This window comes from Myotis myotis, unplaced genomic scaffold (genome assembly GCF_014108235.1).
Source record: "Myotis myotis isolate mMyoMyo1 unplaced genomic scaffold, mMyoMyo1.p scaffold_m19_p_3, whole genome shotgun sequence".
NCBI classification, from domain to species: domain Eukaryota; kingdom Metazoa; phylum Chordata; class Mammalia; order Chiroptera; family Vespertilionidae; genus Myotis; species Myotis myotis.
In genome coordinates, this window is record NW_023416335.1 from 137203624 (window position 1) to 137222621 (window position 18998).

Consider the following 18998-nt stretch of genomic DNA (forward strand, 5'->3'; position numbering starts at 1 on the left):
AAGTATAATACAATCCTAAAATCAGATACATTATCTTACTGATATATATTATACACTGACCAGCCTGGGTAAAGATTATATTAACTTTGTAGAATTCAAAAATACTTTATTGAAATACTTTTATATGTGAGATCTAATCTATTCCTTAGTGCGTCTTCATGAGTTGGTGGGCATAGGAGTCCAGTTCTGAATGGAAATGCTATGCACATTTATGAAGTCATGTCCGGCGAATATTACTTATCCTACGAAGTCAAGTTGGTTTGTCAAGATTATGCTTCTAAACATTGTTTCCATATTTTTGCTTTTAATATCATTTGGTTGAGAATTTCAGACCATTTTGTATTCCAGGCTTCATCAAATACTTCATTGTGAGTTTTCTAAATGCGCCCCATAAAAATGGATTTATCACAATAATGTCATGGACTTGTAGAACATTCTGCTGAACTTAAATCCCATTTTAAAAATCAGTGTTTGGTACCAGATTTGGAAAGTGAATCACCATCTCCTTTATGACAAGAGAAATACTTAATTAGCTTTTTTTCCCAAGATTTCTTATACATTTCACCTATCATCCGAAAGAAGAAAACGCTGCATTTTAAAGCAGGATGAACGTGGAGGTGATATCCACAGCTGCTCGTGTCTCTGGCAAACCATTCTGAGAGGCTCCAGTTTCATTTGGTTCAGATGAAACACATGTTGCTCATTTACTGTACATGTGCTGCAATGTATTTTGACAAATCTGATCTAAAAATGTTACAGATGTTCCTCATTATTTTAATTTGAATTTAGTAGTCACCCATGTAACTTGGCTATAATCTAGCCCTTTAACAACATAATTAAGAGAAAAATTTAGCCATGGTTAATATGTATCAATTCAGTTACAGCTTTGTGATATAGTTAGCAACCTATTCACACTTAACAGGTGCTCTGTTATAATTTTTTTCTGATAATAAAGCCAAGTGTCTTTTTAAAACATGTTTTAAATAATTTCAGGTGGACATGAAATTATTCTGATCCTAATGTCTTTTAGAGAGTTACTATTCAAGGGTCTAAGATCAGACAACAACATAACTTTAGTACTTGCTAGAAATGAAGGTTCTCAGGTCCCATCCTAGATCTACTAAAGCAGAATCTGCATTTTAACACAATCTTCAGATTTGAATACACATTAAATTTTGATAAGCACTGTTTAGAGGAGGCCTCATAGTAAATGTGTTTTATGCACACATATGCATATGGGTCAAATCTGATCCTCTATGTTGTACATATATCTTTTATACATATATTACAGAAAATTGACTGACTTGCAGATTGAGCTGTTTATTTTCTTAGTTAATGCATTGAAAAGTAGCCACATCAATATTTTTCACAGGCTGTTATCTGTCTTCTACAAATACAAAACCCACATCCGTAAGTATCGGCACGCCACACATTTTCAGTGACCATGAAGCACGCTGAAGAACTTTGAATTCCAACGGAATCTTTTAGAGTTCTCATCATATCTTATTATTTATGTAACTTTCTATAAAATAAACTTGTTAGTTGGAACAATCATGAACTACATTTATTTATACTGCCTTGCCCTGACAAAACAGGAGGCAGGACTTCTTGCAAGATTATGGATTTAATTTCTTGGATAATAAATTCAGTTTTAAAATTACTATCTATAGGTATCAAAGGAAATGATTTTATCTTAGTTATTTATACTAAATTATATTGTACTTACATATATTTAATTACATTATGATAATTATCAATTATATCATAAATGTGATAGAAAATCAAATTTCTATTTATAAGGATCTCTGAAATCATGCTGCAAAATATCTCAATTCCTTAAAATTCAATTTTATTGGCCATAATATTTCCTATATTTATATGCCAGCAGAAATATGCATAAGATATAATTCTTATCATGAAAGAAATAGAATAATTAACATTATTTTGTTTTATGACTCAATTGAAATCTATGACAAAATACCATATAATTCAAAACTTAATACATTGTTACTATCTAACAAAAAGGAGGCTGAAATATTTTCTTTTTTAAAAAATCTCTAATTTGCTGTTACTTGGTTGATTTTTTGTTTTCAGTTCCACCAAATATACTCCTTAATAATCAAACCCAAACTTGGGAATAAAATAAAGACCATTTCTTGTGACCTATTCAGAAGTCTCTATTGGCACCACAGGAGCACATCATTAGTTTACAAGCTTGCAACACATTACATGTTTTTATTATTGTTTTTATAGATTTCTGCTGAAGAAACCTTCAAAATTGATAATATTGGGTTGACTAAATAGCTAATGGACAAATACTCTGAGACATTTAACCGTATATTGAAATATACAATATAGTGGTGCAGCTTGTGCCTGAACATGTACAAATGTAGATAAACTAGAAAAGTCCTCTCCAGCTTCATATAAGCAAGTGCACTGTTTAATTTTTCTTGTTTCAAACTAAAGATCACAGTGCAATTTAAATAGCCCTCAGTGTCCCCGAAGAGCTACTGTGTGTTGTATAAAAGCTAAGTAATCCCTGCAGTGTCAGGGGTTACTGTTCAGCTGTTCGAGATCATGAGATGATATCTCAGCACTCATAAAACAGAGGATTCAAAACACAGGGGCATGCGTGGAAGTACAGATCATAATGACAGTCCTGGAAGTTATCCACAAGAAACGTCAACACCCTGGAGGCCAAAATAACATGACTGAATCAACATTTACAGCTTTTGTTCAAGCGTAAGTCCAATATGGAGGGAAAATTCACATGGAAACATTAATGCTATAGTAATAATAATTTTATTTTTGGCTTATTCCCAAAATATGAAAGACTTCAAAAACCTCTGGGATATCTTTTCTTAAACATTTTAAATGAATAATATTTATTCTGTACAAGAGAATTAACTATCCTAAATCAGCTACTTATTAGAACTATTCATAAAATGTCAATGTATTTAGCAAGGCACAGTAAGGCAAGCATAAACATTTCTTTAAGTATGCTCATTTCAATTCAGAAGAATGAGGGGTAATTTTGGCCCCTGGGATTTGAAAATATCTTCTGGTTGTAATCTTTGGTCTGAATATTTACATGGTGGTTTCTTCCCATTCAAGCTCAACATCACCTATAACATAAAGTAATAGGTCACAAGAGAGAACTGAAGTTGACAATTCAAAATATTTAAATGCTTCATAGCAAAAACACAGTGCAGATGAAAAAGCTATTATCCTAACTGGGCTTAGAAATAAAAAAAATTGATAAGTGCACAGCCAAGCTTCTAAATCATTTTCAATAATGTTTTCAAAAATGGCTTAAAAAACATTTTCAACAACGGTTGTTATTAAGTTAATTCTCCTACTATATGTGGTAAATTAGTAAATTGGGGTACTCATTGCCTGTTTACCTTCCATTGCATCCAAAGAGTCCATCTTCTGAAGTGCTGAATAGTTAACAAAACAGATGGGCTGGTTACTTCCTTTACTTGATAGGAGATCCAGAATACACTGGTGTAAGAAGATATACTGTGCCTAGACATAAAAGAAAGAGTGCTTAAATAAATGGATGTGGTGAAGATATTTTTTATAATATGATATGTACTGTTACATTGAAAAGTAATATTGAATTCAACAAATGCTAAATAGCTAAATTCGAGGCTACATACAGAATTTACCTTGTATGTAAATGATTTTCTACCATCTCAAACATAAGGTTTTCCAAATTCCTGTGGCTTCTTATGGCTTTAAGTTTCTTTAAAAAAATACTTGTTGCCCTAACCGGTTTGGCTCAGTGGATAGACTTGGCCTGCCTACTGAAGGGTCTCAGGTTCGATTTCGCTCAAGGGCATGTACCTTGGTTGCAGGCACATCCCCAGGAGGGAGTGTGCAGGAGGCAGCTGATCGATGTCTCTCTCTCATCGATGTTTCTAACTCTCTATCCCTCTCCCTTCCTCTCTGCAAAAAATCAATAAAATATATTTTTTTAAAAAATACTTGTCTTTGAACACCAAATGTTAATATGTTCTTTCTTGCCATGATTATAAAAAGTGACAAATTAGATTACTTAAATTTGTTTAGAAGTTTCCTTCTTCCTGTTAGGTCTAATTGAATAATTTTTCTTATAAATAGTTTTCTTGTTGGAATGCAGATGCTAAATTTACTTTCAAATTCTGTGAGTGAGCATATCCATACACCATCAGCTCATTTAAGATACGTTTAACAATTCTTTTAATCACCTAACATTTGGCCTACTTATTGTCAAGTATCTGGTCTCTATTTGTAAATAAAAGGCAGTTGACCATTGAAATATCCAAACAATCTGGTGCTAGACAAGAACTCCTAACAGTTCATCTGAATGTTTGGGCTAAATTTATTACCATGCGAGTTCTTTAAGTTTATTCAGTATAATTCAATATTCTGTTAGAATTTTTGAGTTTGGACTTCCCCAAAGGTAGTTAAAGTTACAGTCATAGAAAATCACCTTCACTTTTACTTAGGAAATATATCTGACATTAAACAAATATAACCATGTGCTTAAGATACATAAATATACAAATAGACAACTGCTTTAAATAGAATGTCCTCTATGTGAGCATCTGAAGAGGTTATATTTATATCTATTACTACTATAGTACAAAACTTGTTTGAAACCCCTTACTGAAACTGTCTTCAGATATTGTTGGTCATTATCAGGAATATCTATTTTTTGTGGATTACAGAATGTTTCCCCAAACACCTCATCACCGGAATGTTAGTGCTATGAGAACAGAACTCTCTTATTCACTGCTCAGTTCCCATTGCCTGTAACAGTGGTTGGCATGTCTAGTTGTGTAATAAATGTTTGTAGACTTAGTCGCATTTAATTCTCACAGCTAACAAATCTCTACCATATAAGGACAGATTTCATTTGGAAAATATCCAGAAGTCATTAGGAATAAAGTTTTGTAAGTGCAACAGATCATCAAGTTTCATAATTCAATTTTGTTAAGGAATGAAGTGTTGTTATATTATTTTATAATGAAAAGTCTACTGAAATCATTAGTAAATTACTTGTCAAGGTAATTCCAAAAGAGTATTTTTAAACACATATAACACAATGAATAACATTATTGGTTAAAATAAATTGACACTGTATTTCCTTTGAAAACAACAATCAATTAGTCTGCTATAAATTTTTTTCATCACATTTGAATTTGAAATGTGAAGCTTCTGACTGTTGCCATCTCATCTTCTCCACTGGAAAGCATGCTGGGTGGAAACTCCGCCAGCAGGGCAGGCTGAACTCCGTGGGGCAGTACTACATTTTCCAAGATCCCTCTGTCATGTGCATGTGTGTTATTGCCAAAGGGACATCCAAGAGTGAACCAGAGACAGAGAAGCAGCAATCAGACTGTCAATCCCCAGAGGGAAAGTAGGGGAGGGTGGGGATAAGGGGGAGAGATCAACCAAAGGACTTGTATGCATACATATAAGCCAAACCAATGGACACAGACAACAGGGGGATGAGAGCATGAGTGGGGGGCGGGGGAGGTTGGGGGTTAATGGGGGGGGGGGGATGAGGACACATTTGTAATACCTTAACCAATAAAGAAATTAAAGATTAAAAAAAAAGAATGAAATTTCAGTTTCTTGCATAGATAGTTTTATTACCTTAATTCTTAAGGTAAGAATGATGTAGTTTCCTCATCAGAGGGATCATAAAGTATACGTGGAAAGATTTAAAGAACTTAACATATGTAAAGTGTCTGCCAAAAAACTAGGAACCCAAAATATATCAGTTTTTTTCTTTCATGCTCTTCACATCAGTAAATCTCCAGGAGAGCCAGAGCAGAAAAGAGGCTCATCCAGATTAACCCCTATTTGAACCACCAATAGCGTCTCAGGATATTATATCACGGCAGAGTATTCTTTCAGAAAGTCCTTTCAAATCTCTTGGGGCTGCTGGGAACTGTTTTAGACAATGAAAGATAAAGCTCTCTCCTGGGTCTGGGCCATGCCCTTCTGGGGTCTTTTTGTTCAGTATTTTGCCCAGGTTCCTGCTCCCCACTCCTGCTCACAGCTACTGTAATATGTGCTGACATGAGGATTCTTCATAGGAACTGGAATTACTCCCAAGTGCAATAGAAGAAAGTAAAAAACCACTCTTCTGCAAGGCAATGCTGGTTTGTAAGGACTGGAGCCAAGGTATGGTCATTTTCTTTCTTTTTCCCTTCCTCCCTTCCTCCCCTCCTCCCTTCCTTGCTTTCCCTCCCTCCCTCCCTTCCTTCTTTCTTTCTTCCTTTCTTTCTTTCTTTCTTTCTTTCTTTCTTTCTTTCTTTCTTTCTTTCTTTCTTTCTTTCTTCTCTCTCTCTCTCTCTCTCTCTCTCTCTCTCTCTCTCTCTCTCTCTCTCTCTCTCTCTCTCTCTCTCAAAGGACAGTAAGGAGTAAAACCCCCAGGGAATAAAATTGGGTGAGAGAGAGCTTCAGGCTTCCAGCTTGGGACACAGCAGAGCCTTGTCACATTGACTGCATGCTGGGCAGTGACCGCATGCTTGATGTTTTAGATACTGTCTCTTATTTAATACTGACAACAAAATCGTGAAAAAATAACATGGCTATTTTACAAAAGAAAATGATCTCAGAGGGGTTAATTACACAAGGTCCCAGAGCCAGCAATTAGCGGGGCTGGATTCTGAACTCAGTTCTCCAACTCCAAGACTCATGCTCCTTCAGTTCCACTACCCAACTCCCGCATTTTGCTCTAGCTGATTAAACAAGCATAATGTATGAAGATTATAGCATGCATCGAGTACTGACCTGTGTGAACTTATTAACAGGTATTTTTGAACACACTATTTACAAAGTTCAGTTCTACAAATTTGTAGAGTATGGCAAAAAAATTTTCAACTTTTATTATTTGAAGATTTACTCTGGCCTCTAGAAGAATACAATATCCCCATCTGTCCCACCCTCTATTCTATTCAAGAGAGCCAACCAATCGTGATCAATGTCAACAGCAGTGATCACCAGTGAACGGGTGTGCACCCAAGCACCTGGGAGGGAAATCAGGTTTCTATTTATCCTTATTGTTAACTAAAAATATGAAAAACTTTGAAGTTTCATAATGGCTAATAGTTGGACTGATATTGGCACTCTTATAAGTCCCCTGGATAAGAATCAGATACATAATTTGCAAGGCCCAATGCAAAATGAGAAGGTGTGTTCTCTTCCTCAAAAGTTATTAAAGATTTCAAGATAGTGACAGCAAACATTAAAACAGGCGCAAGGCCCTTTTGAGCACTGGGGATCTGAGAGACTGTGCAGGTTTGCGTATCTGTGATGCCAATCCTGATCACAAGTCACCTTCCATTTCTGAAGTATCCTGAGAGAAGGGTAACATCACTCACTTGTTCTCTTTCAGCATATCAAGGAATGGATATGGATTACATTACTTAGTTTTACATAACCATCAGAGAATTGATGTAGCTTAAAAAGATTCCTACAAAGAGACTGTAGATACTTGGTATGCAAGCTCAGATGAATGACAAAATAATGGCAGGGGTGATATTTTTTGTACTCCTAGAGCAATCCTCTTGTGGTGAGCTAGATTACTTTTAAAAAATTAGAAATAGCCCTAACCCATTTGGCTCAGTGGATATATTGTCAGCCTATGGAAGGGTCATGGTTCAATTTCCAGTCAGGGCATGTCTCATGCCTTGAGTTGCTGGCTCAATCCCCAGTAGGGGGCATGCAGGAGGCAGCCAATCAATGATTCTCTCATCTTTGATGTTCCATCTCTCTCTCCCTCTCCCTTCCCCTCTGGAATCAATAAAAATATATTTTAAAAAATAAAAAATCAGAAATAATTTAAAATATGCATTTATAAATTAAGTGAAATTAGCCTGTCCTAAGTATATATTTTATATTTTAAAAATACCTAATGATAAAATGAAACCCTCACAATTAGCAAGACTTTCAAAATGTTATTAATCTGTCTTATCTTTTTTATTTCGTATTTTGTATATGTTTAATAATTTGCATAATTGTACAAGTACATTTTAAAAACAAATGCCTATGTATTGGAGTTGAATGCTCAAGCACTTTTTGCTGAAAGGGATGTGGAGTCCAAGAAGGTTGGATGTCTCTGGTCTAGAGCAACATCTTGCTAAGAACATTAATGTTTCATGACATGGCATTATAAGTCCTCAGGTCAAAAAGGGTTTAAGGATTCCACAATCATATAAGTTTAGAAAATGTTGCCCACAAAGGTTCTGCATTTGCAATTTTCAATGTGCATTAGTATAGAGGCTCTAAGAAATTCTAAGAGTCAGTTTAACTTCTTTCTCCAACTTATTTTAGCAAAGAACCTGTTTTCTTACACTTTTAAAAACTGATGCCACTCATGTTTTCTAGGGTGTACCTTGGAAAATACTGTTAGAACAGATCTTTATATTGACTGTGAGAAAATCTCTACTTGGATAGCATACAAATTCCAATCCAAAGATACAGATAGGGACATCTTGTATATTATGACTTGGTTTGGCATTTGGCTCTGACAGTTATGAATAGTATAAACTTGGAATATCACTTAACTACTTGGAACATCTGCTTCCCTATTTGTAAAGCAGAGCCAATAATACCAAGTCTGTTGATTATTTTTATTGGACTACAAATAAAGGATTAAATAAGTTAACACATGTAGGAATCTAGTATAGCATAACCCACCAGACACTCCATAGAGGGTTTGTAGTCTCATTACCATTATAGTATGTGATTTTTTCTTTTTTTGTTGTTTGTTTCTTTTTTCTCATCCAAGGGTATTTTTTCTATTGAGTTTTTTAGAGAGAGTGGAGGGAGGGAGAGAGAGAGAGAGAGAGAGAGAGAGAGAGAGAGAGAGAGAGAGAGGGAGAGAGAGGGAAAGAGGGTGAGAGAGAGAGAGAGAGAGAGAGAGAGACAGAGAGAGAGAGAGGGAGAGAGAGAGAAATATTAATGTGAGAGAGACACATCGATTGGTTGCCTCCAGGACAGGGGATCCAAACCTGTGTCCTTGACTGGGAATTGAACCCGAGACCTTCTGGGGCACAGGCCGATATTCTAACCACTGAGAAACTCTGGCCAGAGCAGTATGTGATGTTTTTTAATGATGAAAAATCTGTATATTGTAGAAATATTTTTTACTTCCAAATCAAAACGACAAACAAAAATTCCCAGGTAATATATACTATAATAAATGTTATTGGTATTAATATGCAATAGGAATAAATATGGACAAGTGAAATACATAGAACCTCAAAAGTCAATATTTTAAACGTTTTCCCTATTATAACTAAGCATGTTTACAAAGGCGATTGATTTGATCATTTTCTAAGCTCCCCAAATTTGAGAAATGTTAAAACAAGTCAATTTTACAAATTATTTTGTACACGCCTGTAAGTATAAACAAGTTATGATGAGCAGTCAACTAACATTCTTGAAGGATGATTGTGGCAATTGGGCTTCAGTCCTCCTATAATCTCCATCTGCCGCCCTCCCCCCAAGGATGTTTATGATGCTGGAAAAGAGAGTGTCTGCTATGCAAAGACAGTTTCAAGTCCATGTCCAACCACATTGCTGCCACTAAGATCCTCCCTTGTAGAAATTCTAGAGCTGACACCTCACACAGTTTTGGGTCTTACCAGGTTCTGTACCATGCACATTCTTTCACTTCTCAGTTCAGCTACTAGTCCATATATGTCCACAAAATCATGATCATTTATATGCTGTGTTAAGTGGTCCAGAGCAATAAAAACTCCCGTTCTTCCAACTCCAGCACTGCAGCAAGAGTGAAATTACATAAAAATTATTCAGTAAAAAGTGGTTCATGCGTATGGTGATGAAGAAAATAAGTTATGATAGTAATACATTCTAAACAGTTTTTTTTAAAATTTGAAGGTCGATATTTTGGGAGTTTCTTTGGATTGATATTGTTACCAAGAGTGTTTAGATAGGGCAAGATGATTATTATTAATACCAAATATTTGAGTTATTTTTTTAAAGGAACACTCCTTCTCCTTTCATAGTATTTTATAGGTTGTAGTTGGAGAAGTATGCAAAAATATTTTGAAAAATTGTTGAAAATTCTTAACACCCCAAACTCTGTATTAAACATATTTTGGGTTACCAATAGAAATGCTAAACATTCAGCCGTATAGCATTTCCTCTGTATGATATTGAAACAATTTTTTTTTCCTGTAGAATTTTATTTACTTCCTATGAATAATAAAATTGAGAAGCTATTTCCTTTTAAAAATTAATTAAATACCCAATACAGGTATGTGCTCCATAGAAACTATTATGTGATATACCTGCAAAGATTTATTCAGAAACTCCCATTATAAAAGACAATGGGTATTTAAATAGTTAATATTTGCAGTAAATATTAAAAATGAAAAAGACATTTTAAAGGCTACCTAGTCTTATGAATGTAACTTTAAACAACATGAAACTGCCATTTTTATAGGTAAGAAAAAGTCTATTTACTGTGATTTTTCCTAAGGAATAGGAGCATTACAACATAAATCTGACATGCCTGAGTAGGGTAATCAATCATTGCATCATTCAATATATTTTGAGTGTCAGACACTGTCCTAGGCATCTGGAGTGTAACAGTGAAAAATACAAAGTTCCTCACATATAAAGCTTGTACTCTAGAGAAAAGACTATAGTGTTACACAAACAGACATGCATAGTATGTATAGGCTATAATAGGTGTTATTATGATACATAAATCAGGTTAAAGAGATGGAGGGTGATAGGGTAGGATAGGGTCATCAGAGAAAGCTTCTCTGATAACGTAACATTTGAAAAGAAACTCGGATAAGGTTAGGGAGGGCACCATGTGGGCATATGGGAGAGGAGCATGGCAGCTGGAGGGAGTGGAAGAACAGATCTGAGTGGCAGGATGTTCAATGTGTTCAAAGAGCAAGGAGATCACGGCGAGGAGAGCGGAGTGGGGAGGTGATGGGCCCGGTCAGAGCTAGCTGTAGGCTGGTATGTGGAATGTGAGAGGAAGAGGGGAGTCAAGGATGAGTCCAGAGTTTCTGGACCAAGCAGAGGGGACTTACTGTTTTCAAAGTTGGGAAGGAGGAGAAGAAGTGAGATGGGAAATTGAATCAAGTGTTCAGTTTTGGACATATTTAATTTTCAGAATTTTGTGGTCATTCAGGATGTCATATTGAACTGAAAGTTGAGGTAAGAAGTCAGAGTTGGAGATAATAACTTAGTAGGTTTAACATGATATTTAAAAATGATTATTAACATAATCCTACTTTTCTGTGATCTTTTATTTATTTAAATCACAAAGGAGAAGACTCTACTGTTTTTGAGGCTTCAAGAGAGGAGGTGCCAGTGGCTGTGTATATGGAAGATACAGAGAAGGTGAGGCAACTATCCATTAAAGATTTTAATCATTAATGATGCCAGTTTAAAATAAATCACTACACTTAGAAGCAAACTGTTGTGTCATTTATACTATATACTACTTTGTTAAAAATATTATGTATATGAAGGGAGAATATAATTGGTAAGGTAAGAATGAGACTTTCATATCTTGTTCTATATGCTTTTAAAACATAAACATTGTTCAGATATTTTATCAAGAGAAAACATTCATGTAATAAATATAAATTTATAAAAATAGGACATATTAAGAGAATTACATACAAAATAGATGACTTGGAACTACGACCTTCAGACATTATCAATACTGAATGAATGTTCATTTGTGTTTTAAGCTAAAATAAAATAATATTTTAAAATTGGAAAAAAGAGCAAGCATTTATGTATTACTCTTATAATTTGTTTTTATTTTTTTAAAAGAGAAGTATTTTATTTTATTTTTTAAATATATTTTTATTGATTTCAGAGAGGAAGGGAGAGGGAGAGAGAGAGAGAAACATCAATGATGAGAGAGAATCATTGATTGGCTGCCTGCTGTATGCCCCATACTGGGGATTGAGCCTGCAACCTGGGCATGTGCCCTTGACCGGAATTGAACCCGGGACCCTTCAGTCTGGAGGCCAACACTCTCTCCACTGTGCCAAACCAACGAGGGCTCTCTTATAATTTAAAATCCAGAATATTCCTGGAAAAAGTTGATCATTTAAATTACAGATTTTTTTCCTCTAAAAAAACTGGATGAATTATTATTTTCTTATTTAACTACACTAATTATAATATATACCCATTTGAAAAATTACTAATAAACTAAACGTTAGAATTACTATGATTAATAATAAACTTATTGATTATTATAATAACAAACTTTAAAATTATTATAATAGCCAACTTATTAATTATTACGATTAATTAATGTATCCAAAATATATTTCTAAGTAAAATGTTTTATTGTGGTAAGTGATACACAACATAAAATTTACCATTTTAACCATTTTGCAGTGCGTAATTCAGTGCCGTTAAGCACACTGACACTGTTGTACAATCATCACCACTGTCCACTTTCAGAAATTTTTCATCACCCCAAACAAAAGCTCTGTACCCATTAAACAATAACTCCTCATACTTCTCTCCCCCCAAGTCCCTGGTAACTATCATTCTTTCTGTCTATATTAATTTAGCTATTCTAGGTATCTTATGTAAGTGGAATCATAAAACAGTATATCATCCACTTTTTCTCTAATCTCCAAACTCCAATTGTTGAAGACACTCAAGTTGAAATTGATTTAGATATATCATGTTAGAAAACAAAAATTGTATCAATCTGTCCAGAAACACCCTGAATACTATACAACCTTAAGTTTTATTTCTAAGAGTATTAAATACTAATATAAATAATGAAGGGGAAAAAATCTCAATTTATACTCATATTCATTAACCATGTTCAGAGGCTCAGGTCAAAGGAAAACATTCGAATAGCTAAAACTTTGTAGAAATTTAGAATTATACTTGGGTGGTCACTTAAATTGATCTTCAATTTCTTTTAATTGTCCTCTGCAATATCCATCTAGAAATGTGTTTTTAGAAGAAATGTTTAAATTACAATAGTATACTAATATCTGTTGAAATAATAAAAGATAAGGTGTTTATTCATAAGATCTTACTCATACACACAAACACACATACATTAATGATGGGCTATCATTTTTAATTTTTAAAAGGCCTATAAAGGTAAAATCCAGGCAAGAATCCAGGAAAAGTTCTATACTGGTATATATGTCTTTTAGACATATTTTATTTCTGCCATGTGAACTTTTATAAAGCCACATCGTTATTTATTATAGCCAATAAAATATCTGAAAAGTAAAAGCTGGAATGAATCTACATTAACTTCTGCCAGAAAAATAATCAATGGTATCATGATAATGAAAGACCACATTGAGTTTAAAGACTATTTATAGTGTCTCATATAAGGTTCTAATAATATATCTTTCTTACCTGCAGTGAACAATCATAGGTGTGGTGTCATGTGCTCGACTTGCTCGAACCAACTTCACAAAGTGAATTAATGGAGTACTGTTTTCAGGAACCCCATGCTCAGGCCAAGCAGTAAAGTTACACTGTCGGACAGTCATGCAATCCCCATGCTAAACAAAGTGACAGATTTAAGAAGCATGACACAATCATTTAAGTACATAATGAAGGCTGAGAGAGCTGATGTCTTTTGAAAGTGATCTTTTAAAAATGACTGTTTACCAAACAGAAAAACTGTGTTTTTATTTTTCCTGTAAGAAAGGTCTTTTACTGCTGCTACCATAAAGAAAATTGCCTTTAGTATGAATAAAAACAATAAGAAAACCTGCAAAGAGATGATAACATATTGATATTCAAATGTAGTATAACTTTCTGTAGCATTGTAAAAGTAGATTTTGAAATAATTTTTGACCCCCAAACTTACATAAACACTTTCACCAATTATTCAAAATACAGATATTGGGTGTCTGATAATGTCAGAAAGTACAAAGATCCTTATATTCTTTTCTGTGTATATAGACACTTCTATAGACTAATAAAGAGAGATCCCACACTCTCACATCTGTACTGAATGTAGATAGAGATGAGTGATTTGGGAAATTCTTGGTTTAAATAAAATATTAAACCTCGTAATCTAGTTCTTCCTTCCTTTCCCCCCGTTGTCTACCTAAGAATTTGATGCTAACTGGTTAATATAAACTTTAACCATGTGATTTGGAATTCAGACACAGTGGCATAGATATTGAAGTTAGATGACAATTCAAAACTTCTGTTTGAGACACAATGGGAAAGCATTGTTGACTATACAGGTATCATTGCAAGGCATAGCTCTAAGAATTCATTTTATAAATTTAGAGCATTCATATTTGCTATCATGTTCCTGCCCCGCCATTTTTTACCCTTTCAATTTTCAGATCCCTGATGGTCCAATCTATTTGAACATCCTCCATTAGCTTTGTGATCACTATATCTCCAAACACCGTAACTGGTTTGTTGTCCTCTGGCCAATACTGATGGCATCTGATCTGTATTCAGAGAAAATCACCAGTCATAAGAACCACTGTTATATGGATATGTATCACAGTTATTGCTACTTAGTTAAAATTGCCTTATAGATATCCAAGTTATTGATGATTTGCAGTATTAGCTGAAATTGTCACACATACATTAACACAATTGTAAAATAATATTTTGTGAAAAGATTTTAAAAAGACTTACCCGCCCTTTTTCAAAACACTGTGTTAGCATTACCAATGTTTTTGCTCTGGTTTCCCAAACCATTCTCCAAAAATCCCCAACTGTTCCTGGTAATGGACCTTGAGTAGCAATAAATTCATTTGGACATAAGTAACCCTAGAAGGACATAAATACAACATCGCATCAGCATTTACATATATATGTATGTGTATGTATATGTGTGTGTATATGTATGTAAATAGATAATAGGGTTTCTTTTGTTTGTTTTTTACTACATATGTCTCCTCCCCCCCCCTCCCCGCATTGACCTCTCCCTGGCCACTCCCACTCCCAGAACATGCCCTCATCCCCCTACTGTCTGTGTCCACTGGTTATACTCATATGCATGCATACAAGTCCTTCGGTTGATCTCTTAACCCCCTGCCTACCCAGCCTTCCCTCTGAGGTTTGATGGTCTGTTCGATGCTCCTCTGTCTCTGGATCTGTTTTTGTTCATCAGTTTATGTTATTCATTATATTCCACAGTGAGTGAGATCATGTGGTATTTATCTTGCTCTGACTGGCTTATTTCACTTAGCATAATGCTCTCCAGGTCCATCCATGCTGTTGCAAATGATAAGAACTCCTTCTTTTTTACAGCAGCATAGTATTCCATTGTGTAGATGTACCACAGTTTTGTAATACACTCATCTACTGATGGGCACTTAGGCTGTTTCCAAATCTTAGCTATTGTGAATTGTGCTATGAACATAGGGGTGCATATATCTGTTTGATTGGTATTTCTGATTTCTTGGGATATGTTCCTAGAAGTTGGATTACTGAGTCAAATGGGAGTTCCATTTTTAATTCTTTGAGGAGACTCCATACTGTTTTCCACAGTGGCTGCACCAGTCTTCATTAGTTATTGAGCAGTATATGAAAAATATATTAGTTGTAAAATAGTTTAATATTTTAAAATATTGTACAGTTTGAATGCTAAATAATATTAGATACTCAAAATGTCCAACACCTAATTTTAATCTCACAATGTGATATATTAAACAAACTAACTGTTCTTGAAATTTATTTCTAACTTTTCAAAAAAACATGGACTACATAAAAAAGAAACAGCAATAACGTTGACCTTAATCAAATGCTTACTTTATGCCAGAAAATATACTAAGCAATTTTTTGTAAATATTTTAATTAACTTATTTCTTCCAAAACCCTTGTGAATAAGTACTATTATTATCCTCATTTTATAAATGGTGATACTGAAGCTTAGAAATGTGAGTTTGCTCAAGGTCTCACAGTTGGTGAGTCCAGAGCCAATACGCTTACCCACTCCACTGTTTCTGTCATATATTCATGGGTTTTATAGAAATTTTCATTCTCTTCCTCTAAGAAATTACATATCTACTTAAACTGTGGTGTTAGTGTTTATTCTCTACAGCTCAGAACCAAGAGTAATGCTGGTTACAGATACAGAGAACAGGCGGATGGTTGCCAGAGGGAAGGCAGTTTGGAGGATTGGATGAAAAAGGTTATGGGATTGAGAAGTACAGATTAGTAGTTACAAAATAGTTATGGGGATGTAAAGTATGGCATAGGAAACATAACTAATAATGTAATAACTATGTATGGTGCCAGGTGGGTACTGGGAATATCAGGTGGAACCCATAAAGATATGGTTGTTTAACCACTGTGCTGTACACCTGACACTAATACAAAATAATATTGCATATAAATTGCAATGGAAAAAAATAGAAAATAAATAAAAATGAAGGAAAGAAAAGAGTAATGTGGGTAATATGAAGTTTTATTTAGCTAATACAAGACCACAGATTTTTTAAAAATATATATTTTTTATTGATTTCAGAGAGTAAGAAAGAGGGAGAGAGAGACATAGGAACATTATGATGTGAGAGAATCATTGATTGGCTGCCTCCTGCACACCCTATACTGGGGATCAAGCCAGAAATCTAGGCATGTGCCCTGACCAGGAATCAAACCATGACCTCCTGGTTCACAGGTTGACGCTTAACCACTAAGCCATGCCGGCTGGACATATGACCAGAGATTTGCTTCAACTTTATTTTGACAGCTCTTCTACATTTTATTGTGCTAAACCCTGGTCAATTCACCTGGAATGTAGGCATGCAACTTGTGCCATATCTGCGGATTTTTCTTACAAAGGTACTGTGTAAATAAAAAGGTAATAATGGACTCATATCTATTCCAAACATCAAAATATTTAAAGAAATAGGAATAAAAGAAAAAAAATATTTTTAAATTGGAATTATCTTAGTAGTCAGAGAATAAAGTATTATATAAGAATAATACAGATTTTTAATTTCAAGTAATTTATTTTACTTGAAAGAATAATGAGGCACTTTAGGTGATTTCCCTAAATCTCAATGCTAGCCATTGACAGTCTCTGGGTAAAACTTTGAGTCTCTTAAATACATTAATTGTTAAAGCATTTCTGTTTTTCCCATCTCAGTTGAAGTAAACATGACTGTTCAATTATTTTACATTTTAAGAGTTTGGAGTTATTTTTAAGACTGAAAAAGCAATATATATTTAGTATACAATGTTTGGAAAACTCAGAAAAGTATATATAATAGAATGAGGAATTCACCTACAATCCCATTATCCAGAATAAAAAAACCACTAATATTTTCATCAATTTATTCACAGTTTTTTTAATATGCACATTCCTGCATTCAAATAATATTGATGAATGCCTACTATGTGCCAGGCACTATTCTAGGAGCTGACAATTCATCACTGACAAAAGACACTAAAATTCCTAACCTCATTTATCTTGTATTCTAGTTAGGGGAAATAGACATTAAGCCTATTAATAAGTTTACTAAATAACAAGATATATAGAAGTTTTAATAGTGACCCATGCTATGAGTGATGGCTTTTGGAAAATAGGGTGTTCAGAAAACACTCAATGGTAAGAGCTTAGAAGAGACTTAAAGAAGAAAGAGAGTAAGCCCTACATTACTGGGGTGGGAGGAAGTGTTCCACATAGAAAAAAAGTCACGTGTAACAATATTAAAGGAGAGATGTGTCTGGATTGTTCTATGAACAGCAAGTGGCTGGAGTGGAGTTCATGAGGGGGGACAGTATTAGCTGATGGCATCAGAAAGAACAGGGGATGGAGGGTGAGGATGTTTTTAGGTCCTTTGTTTTTTACTATAAATGATACAGAAAGCAGTTGAAAATTTATAAACATACAGAGTGTATGGTTTAACAGTTTCACTCTGATTTCTGTAAGAAGACTAGCCTATAGGGGGTTAAAGGTGGAAAAAGAAAGAATCGTTAGAAGGTTATTACAACAAACAAACCAAAGGGGTAGCTGAGTGATAGCAATGGGGATGGTGAGAAGTGATGAGATCTGGATATATCTTGAAGACAGAGCCGGCAGAATTTGTGTGATTGGATGTTGGGTACAAGAAAAATAGAGGAATCAATAATAATTCAAAAGGAAGATGGGGAAGACTTCAGGATGAGCAGATTTGAAGGGAAAATTAGGAGTTCATTATGAACATATTAAACTGGAAGCTCCTAGCAGATATTCAAGTGGAAGTGTAATGAAGGCAATTGGGTATAAGAGTTTGGAATTGAGGAAGAAGTTTAAGCTAAAATATGCATACATTTGAAAATAATCAGCATACAGATCTTACATAAAATCATGAGAATGGAAATTACCATGGAAATGAGTTTGGAAAGGAACTAAATTCAAAGATTGGGCTGTAGATAACTTCAATGTTTGGTAGTAGAGGAGATAAGAGAGAACCAATGAGACTGAGATAAAAGAATCAATAAGCTGTAGATGGGATACTGAGAAAACAGTGTTTATAAGCCAAAGGAAGAAGGTATTTCAATTGTGGGTATAATTAATTATAATTGACCAAGTTATAAAATACTAGAGGCTTGGTGCACGAAAATTGGTGCACTGGGGTGAGGGGGAAGGTGCCTCAGCCTGGCCTGCACCCTCTTGCAGTCCGGGAGCCCTCAGGGGATGTCCAACTGTGGCTTACCACTGCTGTGGACATCCTTAGCTCTCCCACCATCACTGCTGTGCTTGCCAGCCTTTAGCCTGGCTTGTGGCTGAGCAGCGCTCCCCTTGTGGGAGTGCATTGACCACCAGGGGGCAGCTCTTCCCCCCTCATCACGCTGCTGCTGCCACTGGTCACCACCCCCCCATTGCCATTCCCTCCCTCTGCCCACTGGCACCCACCTTGGCTGGCCTGGCACCGCCTGCTCACCGGCCCCACCCCTGGTTGTTCTGCCATTCAGTCGATTTGCATGTTAGACTTTTATTATACAGGATTTCTCCTAGTCATTTGCATTTCACTTTTTCA

The 18998-nt window shown here is 34.9% G+C and overlaps 1 protein-coding gene and 1 long non-coding RNA gene across 3 annotated transcripts in view; one reads left to right on the forward strand and one right to left on the reverse strand.

Annotated features, from left to right (window-relative positions):
• Positions 1–18998, forward strand: part of LOC118651460 — a 45214-nt gene that overhangs the window by 21421 nt on the left and 4795 nt on the right. The window contains exons 2-3 of one of the 2 annotated variants that reach the window (XR_004966247.1): positions 6093–6180; positions 11318–11391. This is a non-coding gene — a long non-coding RNA (uncharacterized LOC118651460). The remainder of the gene's footprint in view (positions 1–6092; positions 6181–11317; positions 11392–18998) is intronic. The other variant, XR_004966248.1, reaches the window with a different exon arrangement.
• PTPRQ (protein tyrosine phosphatase receptor type Q) overlaps positions 850–18998 on the reverse strand; it is a 246130-nt gene continuing 227981 nt past the window's right edge. Inside the window, exons 48-52 of the mRNA XM_036300643.1 lie at positions 14662–14796; positions 14343–14468; positions 13408–13556; positions 3405–3528; positions 850–3125 (exon numbers count right to left, since the gene is read on the reverse strand). Coding sequence (XP_036156536.1) covers positions 3009–3125; positions 3405–3528; positions 13408–13556; positions 14343–14468; positions 14662–14796 — 651 coding nt within the window. The 3' untranslated portion in view covers positions 850–3008. The remainder of the gene's footprint in view (positions 3126–3404; positions 3529–13407; positions 13557–14342; positions 14469–14661; positions 14797–18998) is intronic.